General features: G+C 40.1%; 1 protein-coding gene across 1 annotated transcript in view; it reads right to left on the bottom strand.

Moving 5' to 3' along the window:
- SNX13 (sorting nexin 13) overlaps positions 1 to 27593 on the bottom strand; it is a 1298295-nt gene that overhangs the window by 848865 nt on the left and 421837 nt on the right. Inside the window, 1 exon segment of the mRNA XM_044065560.1 lies at positions 16751 to 16883. Within this exon segment, the coding sequence (XP_043921495.1) occupies positions 16751 to 16883 (133 nt within the window).

The following is a 27593-nucleotide window of genomic DNA, read 5'->3' as shown; positions in this document are numbered from 1 at the left end:
CACTGTTTCCGTATTCGCTTAGAAGCATTTGCGTGCTTCTAATACAGACCCAATAAAAACATAATACTTTCATCCTTAAATGGCTAAAAGATGATGTTTTCTGAAAGCATTCAATTTGTCTTCTACATCTGAAGGTAGGAATAAAGATAAGACAAACAGACAGTACTTAGTGTAAGAAGCAGCACAAACTGCATCATGCATCTTGCACAGATAACGTTTATTATAGATCACTTAAAGCCTGTGTGTGTAGCTCTCAGTCTGAACTGCTCTTATTAGGAGGGTTACATTTCATTATTTGAAGATGTACATATGTACATAGTTTTGCGTGTTTGTATTAAGCTAACAGGTGCTAGGGTGTTTTGTTCTTTTGTTTGATGGTTTTCATTAAAACAAAGTTTTGCAAGATGTGACACAGGTTCAAATGGATATGGCAACAAACAACTGCATAAAAAAGATCAATCTGCCAAATATTAGCGTATGCACGTAACACAAAAGGTGAAACTAGACATTTAAAAAAAATGTTACACATAACAGGTGGGAATAACTTCTTATCGTAATGGCAAGACTTTCCATATCATCTTTTAATGTGAATGGTCTCACAGGTATATACAAAAAAGACTAGTGATCTGTATTAAGAAATGCAGAGTATAAACGGCTATGCTGTAGGTGACAAATTTGGAAAGAAATGCGCACAAGAATTTGATAAAAGAAAGGATTTCAGAATGGTTATTCAGTGGAATATCTGGAATGCAGAAAAAGGGGAGTACTTAAATTAATTGCTAAAGGAGCTTCAATAATGAGAGGAGAGGGGGAAAAGACAATAATGGTAGATTTGTAAGGAGAAGGATTACACTGACATTATTTATACTCCACCTAAAACTGCTACAATGGAGCTTAAGAAAATTCTGGGAGAAATAATCAGCTTTCAGAAGAGAATATTACTTCTAGGAGGGGACTGAAACTTGATTTGCAACAGTGAGGATGTATCTGGGGGACCTAAAAGGGAAAATATAACAAAAAAAGGGTAGATTTCTGAAATAAAATACAAATGTTTGGTACAGAAGATGTGAGGAGCTCAGAGAATTTATACATTCCCAAAGGTACAAAACCTGGGCTAGGCTAGACAGAAATTATATTTCACATGAATGTGTGCATTTAATTGAAAGTTTTGATACATATCCAATAACTATTTCCAGATCATGCACCAATAATACTAAAATAAAAATCCAGGGGAAAGAAATAAAAATGGGACACTGGCTCTTCCTAACCTATCTGTTAGAGAAAAATTTAAGGAATAGGTAGTGGAAATTATTATGGAGTTGTTACAGAAGAAAGAACTTTCTACACAAAATATAGCTAGGGAGTGGAATAAAATGAAAGTGGGGTATAAAAACAGGGTAGAAATAAAAGAAAAAAGACATACGGTTAAGAAATAATGACTTAAAAGGACTGACGAAGGTTAAAGTACTGCAAGGTGAACCTCACAGAATAAGAAGAGGCACAACTGCAGAGTGCTAGACAGAAAAAATAAGGGACTACCTGGAGAACACACATGAGCTTAGAATGACAGCTGTTAAGCAACTTCTTTAACTCTATAGAAGAAAAGCTTTTAGCACAATGGTTCAGGCAACAGAAAGTAAAAAGGACTGCTGCCAAGCTTAGGGAGACTATAACAAGGAAAATGACCAGACATCCTGTAATGGTATTAGAAATATTTGAGAAATTTTATGAACTTCTATATATAGAGGAGAAATGAAGAAATCAAGAAAAAGTACAAATGGAAATGTTTATGGAAGAATTAAATATGCCAAGGGTTACAGCTACATTAGGCTCAATTATTAATAGCTAAGATAGGAGGAGATGAGATAAAAATGGTGATGTATAATCAATCTACAGGGAAGTCTCCCAAAACAGATGAAAACTAGGAAGGAAGAAAGTCATAAAGATAGGGCGGTTTTGTTTAACTGCATTTTAAAAGGAGGAGAAGCATCAACATCCTGGAAAACAGCTGTGGAGGCTTTAATACCTAAAGACAGTAAGACCCATAAGAACCAGATTCATATAAGCCCATTTTGATTCTAAACTATGATAATAAAGTGTTTATGCCTACAATGGTTAAAATAACCTCAAAGGTGATGTCAGGATTGACAGATATGCACCAATCTGCTTTTGTGGAAGGGATGCAAACATTTGACAACATATTACTAGGACAATGATGATCCAGAGGGAAGCAGAACATAAGAAAATACAGCTGCTGCTGGTGTATCTTTTTGCAGAGAAAACATTCAATGCAATAAGCTAGGATTTCATGAGTAGGGCCATGGAAGAATTTACATTTCCCTGACACAATAAGGTATATCAGGAGGATATATGAGGGATCAGAGGCAAAAATTCAAGTGGAGAGGGATCTTCTCTGATCTGTTACGTTCTATCTGAAGACAGAAACCAGGCAGGTGCGGTCCTCTTTCCCCTTTGTTATTTGCAGTACATTCAGAATCATACACAAATAAAATAAGGGACTCAGAAATTCAAAGATAGAACTGGCATGATAATTTAGAAAAACTATTTGCAGATGATATTTTGTACCCGATAAAACTAGAAAAGTGCATTTCAGTGTTGTGGAACATTCTGAAACCAATTCAAGTTTTTCGGGAATACAAAATTAATGAAGATAAAACAAAGGCAAAAGCTGTAAACTATATACCCACATAAGAATGGATTCAGCAATACCCATGTTTATGGAGACAAGATAAAATTAAGTACTTAGAATTGTGGGTTAAAAAGATTCTGTTATGGCAGCTAAGGATATGTGGGAAGAATCTGATTGACTTCAACAATTGGCTAAGCTTCTGGTGCCATTCTAAAGGGATCCAGTATCTGTCTGCCTGGGATGACATGATCGACAGACCACGATGCTTTGCCAGAGATGGCCTGCACCTGTCACCCGTGGGATTCTGGATACTGGCCAAGGTTCTTGCCACCCCTATAGTGCCTTTTTTAGGCAAGGTTCAAATGACAAATTCACCACCATAACAGGAACAGGCAAGCAAAAACTGAGGGTGATGCTACTCAATGCTAGAAGTCTAAATCTCAAAATGCACTCACTCGAGGCACTCCTTAAAATGGAGAACATCGATATCTGTACAGTGACTGAGACCTGTCTCAAGGCTACAGAGAGCACCCCTGCACTACCAGGCTCTAACTCATACCATACCTTTTGGCCATGTAAGCTGGACCGGAACACCAAAGGCGGAGGTGTGGCCATATTCATTAAGGATATCCACACACCTCCAGGCTAGCTGCTCAGCACAATGCAGCAGAGGTTATCAAACTGCAACTAACTCTGGGAAAAACTGCAATCCAAACTGCTACAGATCCCCCCACCATGCCCCAGGATTCCCACTCCTCTTTTCTTAATGTACAAGAAAATTTTAGGGTTCAACCAAACACCCTAATAATGGGTGATTTCAACTACTCCACCATTAACTAGGAAAACTACTCATGTACCAACTCCTTCGCTCAACCTTTCAGGAATTCATAAACTCCAATGCCCAGGATCAACTTATCCACACCCCCACCAGGGGCAACAATATCCTAGATCTAGTCATTACCAACATGAGTGACCGGTGTTCCATACCTGAAGTCAACGCCTCACTGGTCTGATCCGACCATCAGCTAATTACCCTACATATCCACATCCTGCCCCCACCCCCCATTAAAGAAACCATGGTAAAAAATTTCTCCAAAGCCAACTTCATGCTTCTTAAGACAAAAGTGGCAAACTTCATGACACCCATGCAGATGGACAATACAGTTACGACTACTGAATCCTACACAATTGCGCTTTATAAGCACTTACATGAGTGCATGGATTGTGCTATCCCAAACAGAACCAAGACGCTATCCTCCAAAAAAAGGAAGCCAATCTAGTGGTCCCCTGCCATAAACAAACTGTACAACAGAAGGAAGAAACTGTTGCAAAAGAGAGTAAAATCCCATGGGTGGAGGAGCTCCCTGGTCAGCCTCAGTAAGAAGCTGCGAACTCTGATAAAATCCTCCAAAGCTAGTTACGAAAACAAAATCACCACTGATTCTAAAGACAACCACAAAGCATTCTATAGCTATGTCAAGAATCTCAATGGCAACACTCAGATCTGCTCTGAGTTACAGCACAATGGCACTAAATATACAGACCCAACTGATATTGCCAACATCCTGGCAGATAGGTTCAGTGCTAACTTTACCCCCGTCTCACCCCCTAAAGAGCCCATCTCTATAATGGACGAATGCAAAGTTCCTGCATTCACGGTTGCACAGGTAAAAAACCACACTGTCCAAAGCCAAGAACACAGCATCCATGGGACCAGACAACATCCCAGGCTGCATTCTACATGAACTACAGAATGAACTGACACCCCACCTAAGTACCATGTTCAATCATAGCCTCAGCTCAGGCTTTGTGCCTGCTGAATGGCGCACAGCAACGGTTATCCCACTCCACAAGGGGGGAGCCAACACAGACCCCGGGAACTACCGCCCCATTAGCCTGATAAGCCTGGTCTGCAAGGCCATGGAACGTATCATCATGGACCTTATAAACCAAGACAATGGTAATTTCCAAACTCTGGACCCCACCCAGTTCGGGTTTGTAAAAGGCAGATCATGTCTCCTAAACCTGACAGACTTCTTTGAAGTGGTCACCAAAGATGTAGACAAGGGTAAGGTTGTTCACACAGCCTATCTAGATCTTGCCAAGGCTTTTGACACCATCCCCCACTCTGGAATTATAGATAAACTCACTAAACTAGGTATACATCCCTATGTCACAAGATGGGTTGCCAACTGGCTCACTGACAGAACCCACACTGTGAAAGTAGCAGACTCCAAATCAGACTTCAGACAAGTGACAAGTCGAGTACCGCAGGGTTCAGTCCTGGGTCCTTTCCTGTTTGATATCTACTTCTCTGAAGTACAGGCTAACACAGAAGGTCTTTGGCTAACAAAGTTCGAAGATGACTGCAAACTACGAGCCATAATCGAAACTCCTAACAATGTGGACATCCTACAAAAGGGCCTCACTGAGACAGATGCCTGGTGTCAAAGCCATGGCCTCAAGCTCAATGCCAAAAAGTGCATTGTCATCCCCTTTGGTAAAAACTCTGTACCCATGAATTACAACATAGGCGGTAGTATACTTAACACTGAAAGTGTGATAGGAGACCTTGGGACACAGGTGGACAGCAGTCTCTCCTTTGATGATCACAACCTTATCACAAAAGGTTTCTCATCCAGAAAAAAAGAGGTCATTTTTTTCCCCTCTACTCATCTCTCATTAGACCCATTATAGAGTACAACGCCCCTTTTGGTATGTACCTCAGAAGACATCCACAACTGGAAAGGCCGCAGAAATACTTCACAAAGAGGATTACTGGCCTCAAACAGATGCCCTATGCAGACCGTCTCAAAAAACTCCAGCTTTACTCCGTCGCATATCGCCTACTCAGAGGTGATCTCTGCCTAACATACAAAGCTATGTCAAACCCAGAGCTGTTGGACATGCTCCACTTAAAGAAATCCCAATCCTTCTGAGCTACACACTCTAGGGACCTAAACCTTGTCACCACAATAAACAGAACATGCTGGAGGGATAGATTCCTGTCTCAGAGACTTCCCATACTCTGGAATAAACTACCTATCTATATCAAACAAAGTCCCTCATTAGCAAAAAAATCTTGATGATTGGACGGGAAATAGGAAATTCACCCCAGGAATCACCTCTGTGGCTCTGCTCGACAGTGGCACAGGAAAATAATTTTCTTGGGTGGCAAAAGCCAGGGTACCTTTTTGACTGGGCTTGTATAGGCCCCCAGGGCCGATAGCCTAGTACCTACCTATGAACCTATGGATGGGAAACAGAAAATTTACCCCAGGGATCACTGCAGTGGCTCTGCTGGACAGAGGTGCAGGGAACTGATGGCTCTTCGGGTCAGAGACACAGGGAACTAATCTAAGAAGGTGGTGAAAGCCAACACACTCTGGCTAGGCTTATAAATGCCCTTGGGCAGATAGCCTAGTACTTACCTATGAAGAACTAAATAAAAGATAACACAAAAATTGAGAAACTGGAATCTCTGCTTTATGGTGATATGTTATATAGCGAGATACAAGCAGTGAAATTTTTAGTCCCTTTAGTTTTACAGACAAGTCAGGCATATTTTTATCAACAAGAAGAGAAGTTGTGGATGGCAATTAAAGAGTTGAAAGATTTTATCTAGGAGGGAAGAGGGCAACAGTCAAGTGGGATAAACTGATCCTTCCAACAGAACAAGGTAGTTTTGGATTACCTGATTTGAAGGGGTATATCAGAGCTACACAGTTAAAGCTCCTATACATTGACTATACATTGAATTATAGATTTCTGCTTGTGCTAAGTAGAAAGGGATGATGATGAAAGAGGGGGAAGTTCAAAAAATAAAGGGAGACTAAGTTTCTGGATGTAGATCCTTAAGAACACCAATAATAACCATACAGATTACAATGTTTATAAAATAGCATAAATTACTCTAAGAACTAAACCAACATGAGAATGGAGAAAGTAGACTCTGCAGATAGGGATGACTACAGTTAGGGGAATAGAGGGGGTTGGAACTTATTGGAGAAAACGGGCACAGGAACTAAGGTATTGGGAGCAAGTAATTACAGAGGGAAAGGTAATAGAATGGGTAGAGGCCAAGAATACATTTGGACTGCATGCTAGAGATGGCCTTCGCTATCAAAGTTTGATATCCATGTATAGGCAAAGAAAACAAATAAGGGATCCTAAGTGAAAGTCGAACACTTGTAGTGTTTTTAGTAGAATCTAGAACACAAGCTTCTGTTAAAAAGGGATAATTAGTAAGGAATATGAAATAATGCATGATAACTATAGGGACCAAACAGAAGAGGTTAATAAGGTTTGGGAGGCGAGATTGGATAAGAAATTTGTGATAATTCACAAAGATATATGCATGGCTCCCAAATATGCAACAAGTTCTAAAGGAATTAGGAATTTTGCTTGAAAGTGTTCGCATGGATGCTTTTATACCCCAGACTCCAAATAATTTTTCTTCAGGAAGACTGCAAACTGGAGGGTGTGATGTGGAAGAAAGAGGTAACTGCGAACATATTTTTGGGAATGTAATAAGTTGGCATACTTTAAAACTTCCTTGCAGACAACTTTTCTGTTAGAAATGCTGGATCAGCAAACTGGTATATCTAAGAAAATGAATTTTTGAGCTGTGATGAAAAATCAGAAATGCCAAGAAACAGTAATGCTTTGCTGAGTTTAATTCTCGTGGCTGCCAAAAAAGTAATTACTAGAAAATGGAAATCAAAGTCTAAACCAGCCACTCTAGAAGTAGTGAATGTAGTAACAGAGACAAAAGAATTGGAAGTGGGATCTTCATTAAATGGTAGAAGCAAATTACACAGGAAAAAAACAGGAGTTGTGGGAAAAAAAAGCAGTGCATACAGCCTACTTCAACCTGGCCAAGGCCTTTGATACAATTCCCCACTCAGGTATCATTGATAAACTCACCAATCTAGGCATCAATCCTTACATCACTAGGTGGGCTGCAAACTGGCTCAGAGACAGGACCCACAGAGTGAAAGTTGCGAATTCCAAGTAAGACTGCGACCAGTCACGAGTGGAGTCCCACAGGGCTCGGTCCTGGGCCTTCTCATCTTTGGCATCTACTTATCAGAAGTCCAGGCCAGCACAGAAGGACTTCGGCTGACAAAGCTCGCTGATGATTGCAAGATAGGAGTCATTATCAACCCCCCAAGTGATGCAGACATCCTACAAAAGGGCTTCTCAGACCAAAAGCTGGTGTCGGAACCATGGCCTGAGCTTAACGCCAAAAAATGCACTATTATCCCCTTTGGAAAAAAACTCAGTTCCCATGAATTACCACGTTGACGGGAGCCCAATGAACACTGAAAGGACCATAAGAGATCTGGGCACCCAGGTCGACATCCACCTCACCTTTGTCCACCACATTGCCACTGTGGTCAGAAAAATTACTTTTACGCGGCACATCTTATAACCAAAGGTTTCACATCCTGGAAGAAAGAGGTCATCATCCCACTCTACACATCCTTCATTAGACCAATCATCAAATATAACACTCCGTTTGTCATGTACCTGATCAGACACCTACAACAGCTGGAGAGGATACAAAAGTACCTCACAAAAAGGATCCCTGGTCTTAAACACATGTCCTACATGGACAGACACAAGAAACTTTAGCTGTTCTCAGTCTCTTATAGTCTAATTACAGGTGATCTCTGCTTGACTTACAAAGCTATGTCCGACCCAGCCCTATTTGAAATGCTACACCTAAAGAAATCCCAATCCTCCCACGCCACACACTTCAGAGATCACAACCTCATTACCACAATTAACAGAACATGCTGGAGGGACAGGTTCATCTGCCACAGACTGCCCATACTCTGGAATAAGCTTCTCAGTCATGTCAAGCAGAGCACCTTGCTGGCCCTCTTCAAGAGAAATCTTGACGAGTGGATGGGTAAAGTTCAGTCCGGGGATCATTCCAGTTGCTCGACTGGATAGCGGCACTGTGAACTAACATCGGATGGCACGGAGCCTGGGCAATTTTTGGGGGCTAGGCTTGTAAAGGCTCCAGGGCCATTAGCCTAGTACACAGCTATGCAGAATAATGTTTTGGAGGAGGAATGAGGTTTAAGGGAAGGCAGGAACTGAATGAGTTATGTAATGTTCAATTGACAATGACTGTACAGAAGATTATATATAATGTATAATGTCTGTACAGAAAATATGTCAATTTGGTTTGTTCTCATTTATATAAATGTAAGATTGCCTATGTCAGAAGTGATAATTCAGTAAAGTTATTTCTTGCTTAAAAACATTTGAAAAAAGAAGCTAAGGAATAATGCCCAGCAATGCACTGAGCTCAATAACAACATTACACCTTTTGATACAGAGCATGTGCCCAGTATATTACCAGACACATTTAGTACTAGCTTCATCTCACCTGCCTACAAATGCTGCCCCCATTATCCCTGAAGATTTATTTTCCCCTTAAATAGCTTTGTAAAAATTCTTAGAATCCCTGTCAAAGGCTATGAATAACAGTGCTGTGGGAACAAACAACATATCCGGCTGCATTCTAATCAATGCCACAAATGCACTATCCAAAACTCTAAACTGTTCAACCTAACTCTGCCCACTAGGTTTGTGCTTGTTGCCCAGAGATCACCACTGTGACTCCCCTTATACAACAAAAGCCTCTCTACAGGCCCAAGTTATTAAAGGACCATCAGCCTCACCAGCCTTATATGCTAAGCTATGGAACTAACCACAGCAGAATTCATTTATACAGAAAAAGACAATTAAGCAAGCTAGATTCCAATCAATTTGATTTGTGAAACTTTGGTCCTATCTCCTGATCCTAATCTTCTCTGCAAAGGTTATACAGGCTGTAGACTGTGATCACTTTGTGCACCCTGCTTATTGCAACATGGCAAAGGCTTCTCATATTATCCCTCACAATGGTGACAAACTTTATTTAAACCCCTAAACTGCCAGTTGGTTTAAAAATTGGCTATCTAACAGATCCCGAGTTATGAAAGTTGATGGTACCCTCCTTAAATGCAAAATTGTTACTAGCTGGTTACCACAGGGATCAGTGGTGGGCTCTCCCCTATTTTTTATTTATTTTTAAAGACATCCAAATCAATATTCCCAAAGTATGCATCTGCCACTGTTATGTCCACTGATACTAAACATTTCCAGCAAAAGCTGAAATATGCACATACAGAGTAGCAGCATTCAGCAACATAGCCGCTCCCACTTCATTTGTTATAAATGGTGCTCTCTTCTTCAGACAGATACAGTCATAAGAGACCTGGGTACTTACCTGGACAAATCTCCTTCAGTCATTTTGTTTCTACCATAATTAGGAAATCCTTCCATCTGGACAACAAATGTAGCAAAGGGAAGCTCAAAAGGGTAAAACCTGAGCCATGTAGAAATCCTTCCATCTGGCCCTGTTAAGTTACAAGGAAATATCTTCAAGATTCAAAGAAGTTATCCTACAACTGTACTCTTCCTTTATCAGAGCAATCATCAAATGCAACATTCCCTTTGCTATTTACAAATCCAAGCATACAGCTCAAACGGAAAGGCTCCAAAAACTTATAAGCAAGAAAATTAAAGGCCTTAAATCCTTTAGCTATCACAACAGATTATCATGGCTCTCCTTGCACTAAGCAGACTACCAGCTGCTATGAGGTGACCTGTGTCTCATTTTCTGAGCTGTGAGAGATACAATCTTGTCAGGCCTACTAATTTTTCTCAAAACCAGTAGCTCTACAAATACCCACAAAAGGGACCTAAATATACACTAACAAATAAACAAACATTTGCTGGAGGGACAGGTTCGTGACTGGACGCATTCCCAGCCTACAAAATAAGTTAGCACTACAAGTTAATCAAAGTACTACTTTGGCTACCTTTAAGGCTAATCTTGATTATCGGATGGGTAGACACAAATTTACACCAGTGTTATTTAATGTATGCCTCTGCTCAAGTTGGAAACAAAGCACTATTAACAGCATGTAAAAGACGGCAAGAATTTTTGTTTTCATAAAGTTGTAAATGGCTAGGCATCTTATGGTCCACATAATCACCTGTAGAGTGTTGTTCCCTTATTTCTACGACTTGGAAGACAGGAGAAGAAACATGAATTATATACAGATTGTTTTACTGTTTAAAATGATTCTAAGGACAGAAAATGTCAGTTATGAAAATAGCAAAGAAACAGCTCATGACATGTTCGCGTACAGTTAAGGTTAATTTTCCATAGCACAATGTAAAATAATGCATGCTGCCTCAAATATTCATTATAGACAGATCGATAGGTAGATAGACAGATCATATGTAGTTTTTAAAAAATGGAGATGCTGTACATTGGGACTGTAGATTTAATGTTACCAAACTATCTACAGGAAGTTGTACGGCATTTGATATGCTTCCCTTCTGAGTTAGGATCACAAAGCATTTGGAATACACACCTCAAACAGGTTACAATACATCCTGTGCCTCGGTCTCATTTACTCAGAAGCTAAACATTACATATATCTGAAGGTGTTATAGTCACATCGTTGGCTTCAGCCCACACTTACTTCTGAAAATGAACCACTCTGGTGTGGCAGTTAAATCAACTGTCAAAAGAAAAGCTTTTGATTACCAAAGCTCATGGTGCTATGACAGTTACTCCTATTAAATGCTTTGATTCTTTAAGGCACAATGGAAAGAATTAATAAAGATACAGTCAAGCTCCTGGGAAAATACTTACCTGTTGAAGAAGATGATAATCTGCCATCTTTTAAAGTTTGAAAGTTGCCCAAAGGGGCAGATGACAGCTGACCACAACGAATGCCCCAAGAGCTGCATCACTGGAAATGAGACTGAAACAATGAATACTAGGCAACAAAGAGAACATAAAGTCCTGAATGGCATTAAATTATTTATAACCAAGCCACATAAATGTCGAAAAATGTAAATTAAAGAAAGAGTTTCTCAGCAGGAAAAATATTCACTTTGAGTTCCCTGATTATCAAGAAAATGGATATATAGTAGTAGGAGGTAATTTATCATTTACTCCACAAGAAAGTGGATTGCACCATGCCTAATTATCTCCAAGATCTGCTTTCCGCAGACAGAAATAAAACAAATGTAGAAACAAGCACACAGCAACCTCCCACCCCTCAAAACAAATTACGAGTAAGGTTTAGCTTACCTAAAACAACCTGAGAAAGGTTTGGATTTCATAACATACTGTAAACCACATCAGGTAGGAAGGTATGCAACTTGCTTGCATAACTGGTGTAAATGTGTGTAAAAAGGAATACAAGGAAGCAAAGTTCTGAGCTATTTAAGGCATTTAACTTGTATCACAACCTGACAGTGAAAGGTTCTTCTCAAAATTATGAATGAACAAATTTGCCACTTTACATGGTAAGGAATTAATCTCAATGGAAGATGGCACAGAAATAATAGTCTGGCAATTAGCGCAGAGGATTAAGGCTATGAGATGTTAAAGAGTGGCTTCCTGTAGTGCAGGGATTTATTCCTTTAGCCTCTATGTGCCTACCGTGTGACTCAGAGCAAATAATTTAACCAGACAGTGCCCTGGAGCAACTGGAAAAGTGGGCTAGGCTCTTCAATGGTCTCTTGCCCTCCATTCCCAATAACTACTCTTGAACTTACCCATATCTGCTAAACTGTGCATAAAATTACAAGATTTCTTGTGTTTACTTAAAGTTATTTGGTCATGATCATATATGCACTGCATCACCAAGGGAGTTAAGTGCTACACTGCATTTGTGTTGTCGTAATATTTTATTTATTTGGATTTCCTTTTTTTGTTTTGTTTTTTTTTTCTAAAAAGCTTCATAAACTTTTTATTAAGCCACAGCCCAAATAAACTAGTGTGGCCCATCCTAATGTCACTGTAGGAAGAGCAAGCACTGTGTCCATAGACTGTAATGGTCGCACCTCTGCCCGTCTGCAGCAGTGTGCTTATTAAAGTCTATGGATATACCTCATGCTTTCACTACCATGAAGTCACGAAGGTTAAGGTTTTCTTTTAAGCTCAGTGGCATGATCATAGGGAAAGTAGTAATATATAACCTTTTTCACTAGCAACATTAGCTGCCAGGGACCTTGCACAATGCTGCGAAATGTTGTTGGGCACTTTGTATACTACCGGGTATAGTGCAAAGGTAAGGAATTGTTTTATAAACAAATCACTAAATGTCTAGCTTGACTTTACTCCTATTTATTTTACCTTCTAAGCCGCAAGTGCTTATTAATGGTCCTGTAAAGAACATATATTTTACTCTTACATTCAAATTACAGTCATTCTTTCCTAATAAACCCAGCCATACCTCTCAATTGCCCAGATTTCTGCCTCATATTTTTGGTCTGATCTTCATAAAATGCATAGTTTTGTGGCAAATCACTGTGGACTGAAGTCACTAAGTAATGACAAACATTTGAGTCTCAGGCGTCATATCCTTCAGAAAGTGCATGCTAACAAATTCTGTTTTACCAGCAACCTTCAAAGTTTATAAGAGGAATAGTTAAAAATTTTCCCTATTTATGGGCCTCCCCCCACTATTTTAGGCTTTGTGCAGAATTCTAATGTTAACAGGTTGAGAAGTACAAACCCAACACATACCTGTAATTTTAAAAGAGGAAAAACACTATTTAATAAACAAGTACATTTTAAAAGCAAACCGCTACCTGCAAAAGGACTGTGGCTAACACATATTAGCAGATGATGCAGAAAAGTAAAAGTTCATTTGAAGCCCACCCCTCCCATGAAACTACAAAATGGAAGCTGCAGGTTTTACAATTTTACAAGACCAAAATAAAATAAAGGACAGTGAACACAGGGGCAATTAGTATGCACCTGTAAAGCAATGCTTTTTCCAAGGCCTACAGAAGCTCGCTACTGTTGTATAACAGATGATTACATTTTATCTAGTAGATTACAAAATTAATTGGGAAGCAGTATATAAAAAGATTTAGCTCCAGCTATATTTTGCAAGTCATAATTCCAGTCAATATTTATGATCTTGTTCTTAACACTATTGATGATGTTAGAACACTGACTGGTCAGTGAAACAGCTATTTACCTTTGCTGTGAAACAAGTGATGGATAATCATGTATGCTACATACCACCCTTCAACCTCTTGGCACAAAAAGCTGGACAAGCCAAAAATAATGGGAGAACAAAGCTCCAAAGATACAGACAATTTTTTAATTTTGTTCTCAAAAACTTGAAAGTTGCTAGAATAAAAGTTTTTTTGTTGGTATACATTTTCTGAAGAATATTAAGTCTGAAAGTCAAATGTCCGTCATTACTGAATTAATTCAGTCCTCAATAATTTGCTACAGAAATTCAGAAAAACACAAATTTTGGGAGGAACAAGCCAAAAATATGAAACAAAAATATGGATATTCTGCGAAAATCTGTACAGCTGAAAGGTATGGTATGCTGAACTCCATATGGATGCACACTAAGGCCATATTTACTACAGAACAGATCTGCAAAAAGTAGTAACGCTGTTGTTGAGAACATCTGCAGTCTTGTGTGCATAAACAGGCACATTTTGTCATGACTTTTAAGGCATAAAATACCACTTTCAGGGCTAGTTGTATACTTTTGCTTTTAGTCACGTCTCAAACGAAAATGTACATTCTCTCTGGAAGAAGGTTATACTTAAGTGGATGAGTATAATGACAGAGAACTTTTAGAACTTCAGCAATAAGGCAGAGGGCTTGTTAAAGTGCATAACACTGGTCAAATAAGGGTCCTTGATACTTTCACTATTCTTTTTAATGATATAATGAGCTCAGCAGCAACTTACGGGACAGGAACTAACGCTCATTCTGTGTGTGTAACACAGTTTAAACAGTTTGCTGTGTGTGTGTCATGTACATTAATATATGTGGTTGTTTATTCAAAAAGCCAAAATGTTGAAGGTACAAACATAAAATGTTGAAACATATTTAATGCGGGGGGGGGGGGCAACCTTGCAATATCCATGTTGGGGGCTGCACCACCAATACTACCTGCTAATTATATATGCCACCTCCTGGATCACACAACAGTGGGGAAAGGGCAAATTCTATCATCAACATTTTGTACTTTTAACATTTTGGCATGGAACCATACATACATATATAAGTGTGTGTGTGTACACACACATACATATACAAATATATACATGTACACATACATATATACATATACACACACACACACACACATAGTGAAATACTCTCAAAATCAAACTGTAGAACATTGAACATAACTAGTTGAAACTCAATCTTACACACACACACACACACACACACACACACACAAAGGAAAAATACAGTAACCATGTTTTTTCTGCAGGACAGCAAGCCCCCTGCATCTCCCATACCTCTCAGAAAGCTGCCAGATTAAAAAAGAAAGGAAAAGTAGAGTTACAACGTCTGGTACAGGCATCTTACTCTCAGCCTGCCTCCCTACCCACAGCATTAGCAGAGTCAAAATTACAGTGGATATTATGAACGCCCAAAGAAGAAGCCATTGAGAAGATATTTTCTCCATGCTCCTTGGCCGCTGCAATATGAAGCTATGCCATTTTTTTTTTCAAAGCCTGTGCCACCACAGAAGACAAACTGGGACAAGCAAGTTACAGTTAAGGGACTTGAGGACCTAGATGACAGAAGAGAACAGTCTTTCTCACATTAACTAAACCTTTGATCTCCTTACAGAGACAAAACAGAACACTTTATTGGTCTTTTAGAACCTGGGACAGGTTACTTTAATACTTAAGACCTTAAGTAACAGAAAAGAAGAGCATCTTTTTCACACTGTTCAAAGCTTTGGACTTCTTATCTGGAAGACAGACAGGTGCTGTGGTCTTTTTGAAACCTAAGCCAGACAGAAGAGATTTTACAAGTGTATGCCCTAGCATGTTCAGAAAAGATGTCACCCCATTCCACTGGGGATATAAAGAGGGTATTATCCTTCCAAGGACTAAAAAATGCAACCTTCTTATGAACAAAACACGTAGAAAGTGGACGCTTCCCACCTCCATAAATGCATTCTTTGGGACAGCTTCTATGATGATGTGTGAGATGACCTAATGTTATCCATCTTACTCATTAACTATTAAAACATTTTTTAAGGAAAAAAAAACAGAGACACTACAGACCAAGTTACAGAGTAACAAGCTTCTCCATCTGGAGGGAAGCTACAGAGATGGAAGATTTCAGAGTTTGTCTTAGTCAAGAAACTAGACTTTGATTCCTCAACCTCTTCCAACAAGGGGAAGACTAAGAGACAACTATGTTGCTTTCTTGCTCACCGCTCTTGAACAGGACAACATGAGGTCAGACAATGTGACAGGTTATTAGAACGAGGATGGAGACACTGGATTTACGGTGACAGAACCCTGACAAATGGCAGGTAGACAACAAAGGAATAACAGGTCATTAGAGACCAGTGTAAGAACTTATGCTGCTATCAAACAGCACTGCCTAGGGGGTTGTTTCCTTATCCATAAAGAATACCTACCTTCTATCCAGTTTTAGCTTGAGGTCATGAAAGGATGCAAACTGGTGTGAGGTGATGCAAGTCCTTAACATATTGCACCTTTAGGTAGTACAGCTGAAGTACTGACAGTTGTGACAATTCTTGAAGGCATGCACTTTTTCCAGGCAATATAACTATTGCTTGTGGATGTCTTAATTGGCGAGTTTGCAATCACAGAACATATTTTTACGTTCTCCATGTGGGAATTTTCTAAAGAAGCATATATCAGAACTGAGGGTTAAAATGTGAGTAGCAGCAGAAAATAACCAAAAGGCATGCAAGTGATCCAGATTTAAAGAACTGTGCCAAGCTGGAGATATCAGAAGAGAGAATCCCAAGAGCTACCCTCTGCAGAGGGGTCCAAGGTCAATTCAGTTGTTAAAAACACAGGTAGTAAACTTTCCCTTTAACAGCATGCTCATTGTAGCAAGAAAACTACAAATAAATACAGTAAAACTGACATCAAGGCATGTTGATAACTCCGATTCAATTCAGAAAGCAGTAAACTTTAAACATATGCAAAAGTGCAAAAGACGACAAGAAATGACAACATCAAGCAGAAACTTACCACTTTCTCCATCATCTGAACCTCTGAAACTAGGATCTTTTAACATGTCGAGTTCTGCTAGCATCTGCACATAAAGATGGTGCTGCTTGAATGAAGGGTAAAACTTCTCAACTCGCAGCATTATTTCATATACCTTAAAAACACAAGAAAATGCTGACAGTGACACAAACAAGAATTGTGTGTCTAGCTGCAAACATAGGCATATTATGGCATATGATTTTTTTTCTGTACTCAAGACTTTTATGAAACTTAAGGACATTCCACACCCTTCCGGACAAATTATGCTTTAACTGCTGTACCATACTAACTGATGTAATACTAATGTCCTTCAGTTTCATTGTTAAACGAGATTATTCCATCTGTGAAAACATTTTTTTGTAGAGCTTCTTCATGTCCAAGCAGCAATCAGAAAAGTCCTGTACCAAATATTAGCTAGCACCAGGACTCCCATTATGGCACAAGAAAGCCACAATGCCTATCTACAAGAGCTAGAATCACTCAGAATTAAACCTAATACTATTTTCCTAGGTGATCTAAACTATCCAACTATAGACTGGGAAGCCTACACCACTAGTGCACAAACCACAGAGATTCCTGGATTTTGCCAGTACAAATGGCCTGGAACAATTAGTCACAGTACCCAGTAGATGGAATATCATCTTGGATCTTGTCCTTACTAATATGGGAGCATCTCTCACAGCCCTTTATTGTATCTTCATCATTTTTTAGGTCTGACCATAAAGCAATTTTCTTCAAAATAAAACTGAAACCAGAGATCCCTTTTGCCCAAGGTACCTTCAGAAATCTTTTTAGGATAAACTACCAACGCCTTAGTGACTGGCAAGCTTCAAATCTGCACCAAATCTGTTAATTCCACTGAATATACAGAAACATACACCACCACACTATGCCAGAACATCAACAGCTGCAGAGATGCAGATGTACCCCATAGGAACAAGTGCAGGGCAAACCCCAGAAACAAGCCCACATGATGGAACCATAATATCAACAAGCTTTATAACAAAAGGAAAAAAAATTTGATCAAAGGTAAGAAGAGGAATTCCAAGAATGATCAATCCCTCGTCACTGAAATAAACTCAGGAGCTTAATAAAATCAATGTCAAGTTTGAGGCTAAAATACCTACCCAAGCCAAAGACGACCCACAAGGCATTTTTTTTTTTAGTTATGTTTGCAATCTCAAAAGCACATCGCAGCAGTGTGCTGAGCTGATTGTGAACAATCTCACCTACACAAAGGCTGAAGATACAGTGAACATACCAGCTAATAAATTTAGCACTAACTTTAACCCTCTCTCCTCTCTGTCTGTACCTCAAGATACACCTGAAACAGGCTTGCCTCCAGTTATCACACAAGACTAAGTCCTAAAAGTGCTAGCAAAAGCTAAAAATACTCCATTGACGGGTCCTTACAATATCCCCTGACGGATCTTAAATAGCACGAAGTATCATTTAGCCACACCCCTAACAGTGATCAATCTCAGCATCCATACAAGTTTTGCACAAAGCAAACAAGGAACGGCTACAGTCATTTCCCTGCATAAGTGAAGACATTCCACAAAACCAAGTAATTACAGACCCATAGTCTGACCAGCCTCATATGCAAAGCCAATGAAAGAATTATCATGGAACTAATTAATCAGGACATAGGGAACCTCCAAACACTTATTTCAGTTTGGATTCAACGGCAGGTCTTGCTAACTCAACCTGGTGGATTTTTTGAAAACGTCACCAAAGCAATGGATGAAGGCAAACTGTACATACTGCATACCTTTACCTGTCCAAAATGTTTGATACAAATTCCCCCAATCAGGCACTCTAGAATTGTTAAATAAACTGGGAATAAATCCCTGTCACCTGCTGGATTAACAACTAGCTCACAGAAAGGACACTTGATATCACAATTGGGGGAGTTACCTCCACAAAGAGACCAGTCACCAGTGGAGTCCTCCAGGGTTCTGTGCTGGACCTCTCCTGTTTGGCATCTACTTTTTTGAAGTAATAGCAAACACCAAAGGGGTCTGGCTGACTACATTTGCAGATAACTGCAAGCGAGAGGCAGTCACTGAATCCCTAAATGACTGCTATCCTGCAGGAAGGATTGTGCCAAATAAACAATTGGTGCCAAAATCATGGACTGAAACAATGCCAAAAAATGAGTTACCGTATCCTTTGAGAAGTCATCTACCCAGGGCACTAACACATTAACAATACGCTCCTGAGAACTGACTCAGTTGTGGGAGATTTGGGAATTTAGGTGGACAATGAGCTAATCTCTGACCAACATGTGTCCATCACTGTAAGAAAGCCCTTCTATATTGCACAGCTTAATAAGAAAGATTGTGTCGATCTACAGATGTCACTGTCACCCTTTACTCAGCCCTCATTAAGCCAGTTATTGAATACAATGTCCCCTTTGGCATGTATCTGTCTGGACAAATGCAACAACTGGGGTCCCACAGAGATACTGTACTAAATGTACAAAAGGCCTAAACAACATGTCTTAGATGGACCTACTCAAATCCCTGTGTCGCTATACTCGGTATCTGACAGACTGCTAACAGGTGACCCATGTCTGGCATACAAGGCATCCTCCAACTCAGTATGGATGAATTTACTGCACAACAGCAAGTCAATCACATTAAAAATATTCGGTCTAGGGATATAAACCTCTTCTGCAACTTCAGCAGAATAGTTTGGGGAGACCGGTACATTTTGTAGAGAATACCACTACTCTGGAACAGACTTCCATCCACATAAAACAAAGTTCATCCTTGTCCATATTCAAGCACAACTTGGATTTATGGATGGGAAACAGAACATTTACTCCAGGAGTACACTTGTACTACTAATAGAGAAAAAAAGAAAGGGTATTTTTATATAAAGCAAAATTGCTTGACTTAAAACAGCCCCAAGAATAGCTAGCCTACTTTTTACCCATGGGTATTAAAGCTATGCTAATAAATTTGAACTTTTTAAAATGTCGGTATGCCTGGTCTGCTGCACTCATAAAACTCTTACGTTATGCATTTTTCAATAAATATATACTTAATTTCACATAAGCCTGCCTAAACAAAGACATTTTGACAAGAATTTCACTGTATCTTCAAGTGGAAATCTCTCCCTTCAACACATTTATATGACATTGGTGAGTGGCACTACAGTGCAGCAGTTAGTGTTGCCTCCTCACGGAGGTTCCCAGTTTCAGTACTCAACTGAGGTGCTTTCTGTTTAGGAGTCAAATAAATCCCTATCTTTCTTCCTGCAAAGCCAAGTTTCACATGTATATTCCTATGTTCCATGGGATTAATGCTTTACAGTTTTCTGCTTATTCACTAATTTCACAATGTTGCTGAACTATACATGATCATCATCTCTTCCTCTCAACAAGAGTCTCTAGTTCAAGTTCAAGTCCAAGGTACACCCGATTCTTCTAGTCAGCTCATGTGCTTTTTATCATCTTATACGCACTTACTTTTGGAACAATGGAAAAGGTTTCATCAGTAAATTCTCTCTTGTGGCTTTGTTACTGCCAGATGACTGAGAATCAGACTCTCCTGTTTGCTGGTTCAGTATTTGCTGGATAAACCTTTACTTATTTTATTTTATTTTACATTTGTTAACCGGGCTAGTCTAGCTGGATACATTTCCATTTTGGGGAGAAAAGCTCCAGCAAAATAGAAAATTAAAAATGTTGTTACATGGTAAATGAAAGGATTAAAAAAAAAAAAAAGTACAACAAGTAATAATAACATAATGAAGATATTTACGCTTGAAAAAGCGACAATAAAAAATGTAGCACAGTAAGATTCATAAGGAATTTTTCACATCAGAGTAGAAAGATTTCAGCAGCATGTTGATTATAGAGTTCAAACAGTAATAGCCTTGCTTGCATGAATTAGCTTAAAAATGTTAGTAAGTTTATTTGGAAGAGGAAGTATCAGTAGTGAAAGTACATGGTTAGTCGGGGTTGCTACAAGGGCATAACCGGTGCGTTTTGAAGTGTTTTTTGAGTTTGTGTTTAAAGAGAGGCAAGGAAGAGAGCAGAGTTAGTTCATTGGGTAGCTGGTTCCAGTTTTTTCCCCACTGTGTTAGTAAACAGAGCATCACCAGCCATGTTGTTAGACTTTGTTATGCTAGCGAGGAGTTTGCTAGAAGAACGTAGGGAATTCAGATTTTTATAGGGGATTAACAGATTGGAGAGTATAGGGGTGGTGTTGGGTTGGTAAAATATCTTGTAGGCAGTGGTGAGTTGGGAGATTATTAGATGGTTATGGAATTCAAGCCAGTCTAGCTGCCAAAGATTCAGACAGTGGTGGGTTCTAAAGGGATTGCCAGTGGCAAATCTGGCGATGTTATTATAGGAAGTTGTTAGTTTGTTAAGATTATTTTTCTTCAGGTTAGTATATATAGGTGAGGCGTACAGAAGAGTTGAGATTAGACGGGAGCGAGCAATCTTGGTTCTGGCTGTTGGGGTTAGGAAAGGTCTGATTCTATATAAGGAGCCTATTTTTCTGTTGACAGTTTTAATGGTGTTATTTATATGGTAATCAAATATAAGGTTATTGTCAATGGTAATTCCTAACAGTTTAGTGGTAGAGTCAGGGAATATAACAGTGCTATTATTGGAAGTGACTGAGAAATCTATGGGGGAGGACTTAGTAGTGGGAGTAAAGAGAAGGAGCTTGTTTTTTTTTGGCAATGAGGAGGCAGTGTTTTGTAAACCATGTTTCTACAATGTTAAAAACATTTTGAGTAAGAGAATGTAGTTCTGATGGGGGAGTATGCTGAACATACTAGCGTAGAATCATCTGCATACTGAATGCAGGTGGCTTGAGGAATTGCTACACGGAGGTCACTGATAAATAATGAGAAAAGAAGTGGTCCAAGAATACAGCCCTGAGGGACTCAGAGGGTGACTGGCAGAAAGGATGAAATTTGATTTTCCCAGAGAACTGCCTGTTGCTAAGGTAGGATCTGAACCATTTAACAGCCTGAGAGTCAAAGGAAAGGGATTCAAGAATACTGATTAGAAGGGTGTGGCTTACCATGTCGAAAGCTTTTGAGAGGTCAATAAAGAGTGCAGATGAGAGGATGTTTTTATTGCGGTTTCTATTGATGGTATCTGTAAAGGATAAAAGGGCAGTTGTGGTACTGTGTGATGGCCTAAAGCCATGTTGGCAGTTTGCTATTATGTTATGTTGAGATAAATGATGTAAAAGTTGTTGGTGAATGCATTTTTCCATAATTTTTGCTAAGGGTGATAAGAGAGCTATTGGCCAATAGTTAGTAGTCATTTGAGTTCCCATCTTTGTGCAGGGGGATAATGTGGGAGATTTTCCAAATGTCTGGAATGGTTCCCTCCTTAATTGTCCTATTGGATATAGGGTAGGCAATTACTTTGGCTGCTTTTTGGAGATATTGAGATGGTAGCTGATCGGCAGAAGGAGTACAAGGCTAGAGTTTTTGGATGAATTTATAGATGAGAGTAGTAGAGATGGGTTGCAGTTTGAATGTAGGTAGAGTGCCTGGTATGGTGGTGGGAAGGCTTGAGTTTTCTGGGATTAGTTGACTAGCTAGTGATTGTATGGTCTCATTGAAGAAAGAATTGAAAGTATTGGCAGTTTGATGGGTGGCATTTGGATCGGCATCAAGTGGGGTGGGTGTTAGACTGCCCTGGGGAACAGAGTTTATTTTCACTAGACCAGAACTTTTGGAGATCATTTTGGTGAGTTTGCTGCAGTTTACAGTAGTAGCTCTTTTTATCTGTAAGTATTGCCTTTTTTGTACTATTTCTCTTCCTTCTTATATCCAAAAAGATGATTTTGATCCTCCAGGAAAAGCATTCCTTAGATAGCTGGATACTGCAAGTTGAATCTCACACCTGCCTCTTGATACTCCCTGACTGCTGGGATACACTTCTCCTACTGCCTGGTGTACAGTGAAAAATCATTTACAACAACTTTAGTACTTTTTCCTTAACCCACAAACTTTAAGGAGCAACTCTTTCTGCTGGTATGACTGCACCTTTACTATTACAGGTTCTGCTTACTTTCTCATGGCCAGATTTGGAGCATACATGCAATTTGCACTCTCAATTAATAAATTCGTCTGAGGAAGACCAGTACTACTGCTTATCTGTACTTTCATACAACTAATCCAGACTGTTCCTTCCGGTTTCTCTGGTACAGCAGAAAATTAGGAGTTATGTACTTACTATCACTAGGTTATCTATGTTGTCCACTTTCATTCCTCCTCATTGATGGGTTATACATCCGATCCTCAGATCAGACTTGGCCATATCTTCCAGACTTTGGATCAAGCTCCTCATTCTTCCCATAATCTATCACCATCTCTGTAACTCCTCAGATCTAGTTTGCTTCCTACATCTGGTGATTTATAAAGACAGGACAAATAAGAAAATAATTAAAACTCAAACCAAGAGCTAAAAAAGTTATTTAAGTCCTAGAATAACCTTCTAAAGAGGGATATGCCAGAGCACTGTCAAACCAAGGAATGTCTGCTTCTGGAGACAATGCCCAGTTTGTATTGCATTACAAGGGTTTAATTCATAAAGAAAGTGACTATAGTAAAGATATCCTCAGGAGAAACCCTGGAAGAAGGGTGAATGAGGAAGCCAAAGATTCAGAGAAAGGGGATGCAGGAGCTCTGTTGAACCAGGGAAGGGACTTCTTCTGGAGACGATGCTCAATTGTAATGCATCAAAGGAATAAAACTTCAAGCGAGTGACCTTAGAATCGGCAATAGAAACAAAAATTGATGAGGTAACCATAGACTTGATAGAAGGGTTCTAGTGTGATAATACAATCCCAAATATCTGGGAGTAAATAAGCAAAACACCGTTAGAGGTCCATGGAAAGATTGGTAGCAACAACAAGGACATTTTGAGCATAGGGAAAGATTACTCCGGAGGAATACCTTAAGTTCATGGGGAAAAAAAATGAAGATAATCTACATACACAAAGCCTGAATTGGTGTTTTTCATACAGGAATTTTAAATCAAAATTGGTCTCTGGTTTAGGGATCCCCATGGATAAGGGCTAGAACAGCTGGACCACTGCAAACCACTTGGAAAAAAAGGGTTGTTTTCCAGGAAAGTAATTTTTATGTCACAGCCTTTGCTGGCTGAAATGATTTCTGTCAACCCCTGAAGAGAAACTGAGTTATCTAGGTGGAGAAAGATCTTACATAGGGGATCTTAGCAGAAGCATTCCTTTCATAAAGGCTTTGCATTACCTGGAAAAGGCAGAGAGGGATGAGTTTTTTTCCAGCATGGTAATTAGATATAGCAGCCAACTGTAACTTTATCATAGAAAAACCTATTCTCATCTTTAAGGAGCATGGACAGCTCAGTAGAGAACCTATGTGGTCAGGGTGGGGACGTGGAGACTGACTTCTGAAGCTACCTTGGGAAGGAAGGACGGGTTAAGTGCGTAGCGATATTAAGAAGTTATGTACCGGCAGCCCCATATCCCATGATGCATAAATACTTCCCAAAGGAAGAAAGAAAACTTACAGATGGAAGAAGGACCAGGTCTGAATGGTCTTCAGCATAACAGTTTCTGATAACAAGGTCTGTCGAGGCCACTAGCACCTCTATCCTGGGTGGCTCAATGGAACAAACTCTTGAGGACTGTAGAGCCAAAACTGGCTCTGTGAGGCCAAGTCCAATTTGTAATGGGAAACAAAAGTGTGAGGAGTAGCCCAAGTGGCCGCTGCACAAATAGTGTCCAAAGGAAGTCTAGCTTGAAAAGCTGTAGAAGTAGCTAAGCTCCTAGTTGAATGTGCTTTAGGTTTTGAGCACAGCTGTTTTCCCTATAAATTTCAGAGATGACCAAAGAAAGCCATCTGGACAAGGTCACTTTAGAAACAGGAAGGCCTTTTTATTATCCGCATAGGAAACAAAAAGTTGATCAGATTTTCTAAATTTTTGTTCTGTCCAAATAATATCTAAGTTGACGGTGGACATCAAGATAATGTAGCTTTTGTTCAGCTCTATCTGAATAGTTAGGAAAAATACAGGAGATCAATGGATTGATTCAAATTGTTCTTTGAAGCGACCTTAGTAAAAAAAAGTTTGGTAGTTCTCAAAGATACTCTGTCTTTGTGAAAACCAAATACAAGAAAGATATTTAACAAGAAACAGCTGGCTCGAAGGGGAAGAATCAAGGATGTCAGCACTAAATTTAGATCCCACTGAGGAGGAGGATTCCCGATGGAGCTTTAGTAGGAAAATTCCTTTCAAGAAGGTATGATCTGCTATCCCGACATGAAAATTGGAAATAGCAGCCAATTGAACTCTGACTGTGGAAGAAGGATCAATATTCTGGGCCTTAGCCCAATAAGAGAAACGTTTCCATTGCTTGTATAAATCCTCCTGGTAGAGGATTTTAGCGGAAACTATGATGATCTCTCTAACTGGGAGATCAAAAAGGAAGCCTAAGGAAGGAAGTGGAGCAACCATGCTGTGAGGTTGAGAGAAGGATAGACCGGTGCAGTTGACCGGATTGGTGAATCAGTAGATCTGGCACTGGGTCCAGATGCCACGGCTGGCACAAAAGGTGATGATGGAGGAACGGAACCAAACTTGTCGAGGCCAGTAAGGGCAATGAGAATCAATTTTGGGGATGGCCTGATAGAGGGAAGAGGCTGAAGGTGAGGCATGAGAATAGCTCTGCTCAATCTGTCCGCTACAATGTTGGTTTTACATGTTGTCTGTGTGGACTGCAATTGTCTGGGAAGAAACAGGACATTTATGTGCAGATGGTACTCGAGCGGCTGCCGTCCATGAACCATCCTGCCCTGATAATGACCCCCACCCGATCAGGGGTACAAAGTACTCCCTTTTGGAACCTGAGGCGATGGTGATCCACACCAAGATGCTGGTATGACCATTGTGTGAACAGCATCCACTGAAGAAGGCGCATGTAGAATCGAGCCAGGGGAAGAGAGTAATGGCCGCAGCCATGAGACTAAATAATTTTAGAACCATTCTGGCCTGTACTTCCTTGCTGGCCAGAATGATCCTGACATGACTTAACAGTGTTTAAGTTTGCGCCTATGAAGGTAATAGACTGGCAATTGAGATGCCCAAATGAGAACAAAGGTCTATTGTGTAATCCCGGCTTGTATAAGCTGATGCCTGGTGGTGGCTGACAGGGAACACTCTGGGGGCTGTAGTGAGACCAAAGTCTCCTGGGTTTTTTGGGACCAAAGAACCTTTGCAGTAGTTTTGAGACTTCTAACTCAACCTCCCCTTGGAACCGGTGGTACGCTGGAAGGGAACATCTTCCCGACTGCCTCCAAGGGACAGCAGCCGGCACCCACCAGGGATGCCCTCTGCCTCTAGAGCGGCGCCTGTTGTTGTTACCCTCTGTAAGATATTAGCCGATGGGGAGGGAGTGCAATGGCTGCCTTAAGGATATCCCTCTGGAGTCTGGGTAGTGACAAGGATAATTCAGCGAACGCATAGCAAAGGTGCTTGAGGAAAACATCCGCCACTCTATCCATGACTCATCAAAGTCAGTATCCCGTGACGGACCCTCCGGGTCTACTACATTCCTCTTCTACAAGTCTAGGATTCATCACCTCGAATGCTCCCTCCCAGGCAGGTCCGAGAACCCGCCCTAGAGCTAGACAACCCAGTCTCCGAGCAGATGTCGGAGCCCGCTCTCACCAAGGCCGCAGGGCTGGGAAGAGGAGTTGGACAAGGTCGAATTCCGAAGACTCCACTCCAAGCTCTGGGGGTAGAGTTGAAGGAGGAAACTGTATAGGGTGTGGACCAACAGTCGCCTGAGTGAGAATGACTATGTAACATTTGGGCCAGTACCTGTGACTTAAGTAATCTACCACTCTCTCTACCATGGCTCCGTTCGAAAAGAGAGGAGGTGAAGTCGAAAGTATCGGCTCCAAGGAAGGAGACCTCGACGACCTTTCCTGGAATGAGCCATTGGAGCCGACTTCTGAATGACAAATAGCACAGGAAGGTGCTTAACACAAACACACACACACACCAGTCAAAATTAACTTAAATACCAAAAGGTATTTGTATAAAACACACACACCCAATAATTAACTAATAACTAATAATTAAGGTCATCAAGCAAGAATGAAGGCGAGATTGACAACTTAACATTCTATCTTTGCGAAAGATCATGTAAGTGGTTTTGATAGAAAGAGCTTGAAGATCCGACACCCTTCTAGCAGATGTGATGGCAACCAAAAAGGGAGGTTTCTAGGTCAAAAATTTTAGATCCACAGATGCCACAGGCTCAAAGGGAGGAGAAATCAATGCCTGCAACAACAAAGTAAGGTCACCTGGAGGGATGGAGTCCTTAACCAGAGGTCTGAGAAGAAAGGCACCTTTGAGGAAGGTCTTACAAAGTTTAGCCGAAGTCAGCAAAGACAATACGAGCAGCAAACAAACAATCCAGGGTTCAATCAACGGATTGACCAAGAGTTTAAAAATTTAAAAACCACAAATCGAAATAAGCGCTGACATCACCGGAAAACACTATTTAAGTTACAGGAAGTGATGTATCATTGTTTGAAAAAGTTTGGCAGACGCCAAACGAAAGCGCTTATTTCGATTTGTGGTTTTTAAATTTTGCAATTAAACTTCTTGGTCCAGTCAGTTGTTCATTGATTTTTGGGAAGTCAGCGAAGACATGTCTGCTTCAACATGAAAGTTAGAAATGTCAGCTAGCTGAACTTTCACTGTAGAGGAAACTAGCACCCTGATGAAAAATGCTAGGTAGGAAATCTAAGACAGCTGAAAGTGGTGCAGTGAAGGGGTCCAAAGACT

This window comes from Protopterus annectens, chromosome 3.part0, assembly GCF_019279795.1.
Source record: "Protopterus annectens isolate FY-2018-M chromosome 3.part0, PAN1.0, whole genome shotgun sequence".
In the NCBI taxonomy this organism is placed as follows: Eukaryota; Metazoa; Chordata; order Ceratodontiformes; family Protopteridae; genus Protopterus; species Protopterus annectens.
Note: the sequence above shows the minus strand (reverse complement) of the source record. Positions and strands in the feature narration are given on the sequence as shown.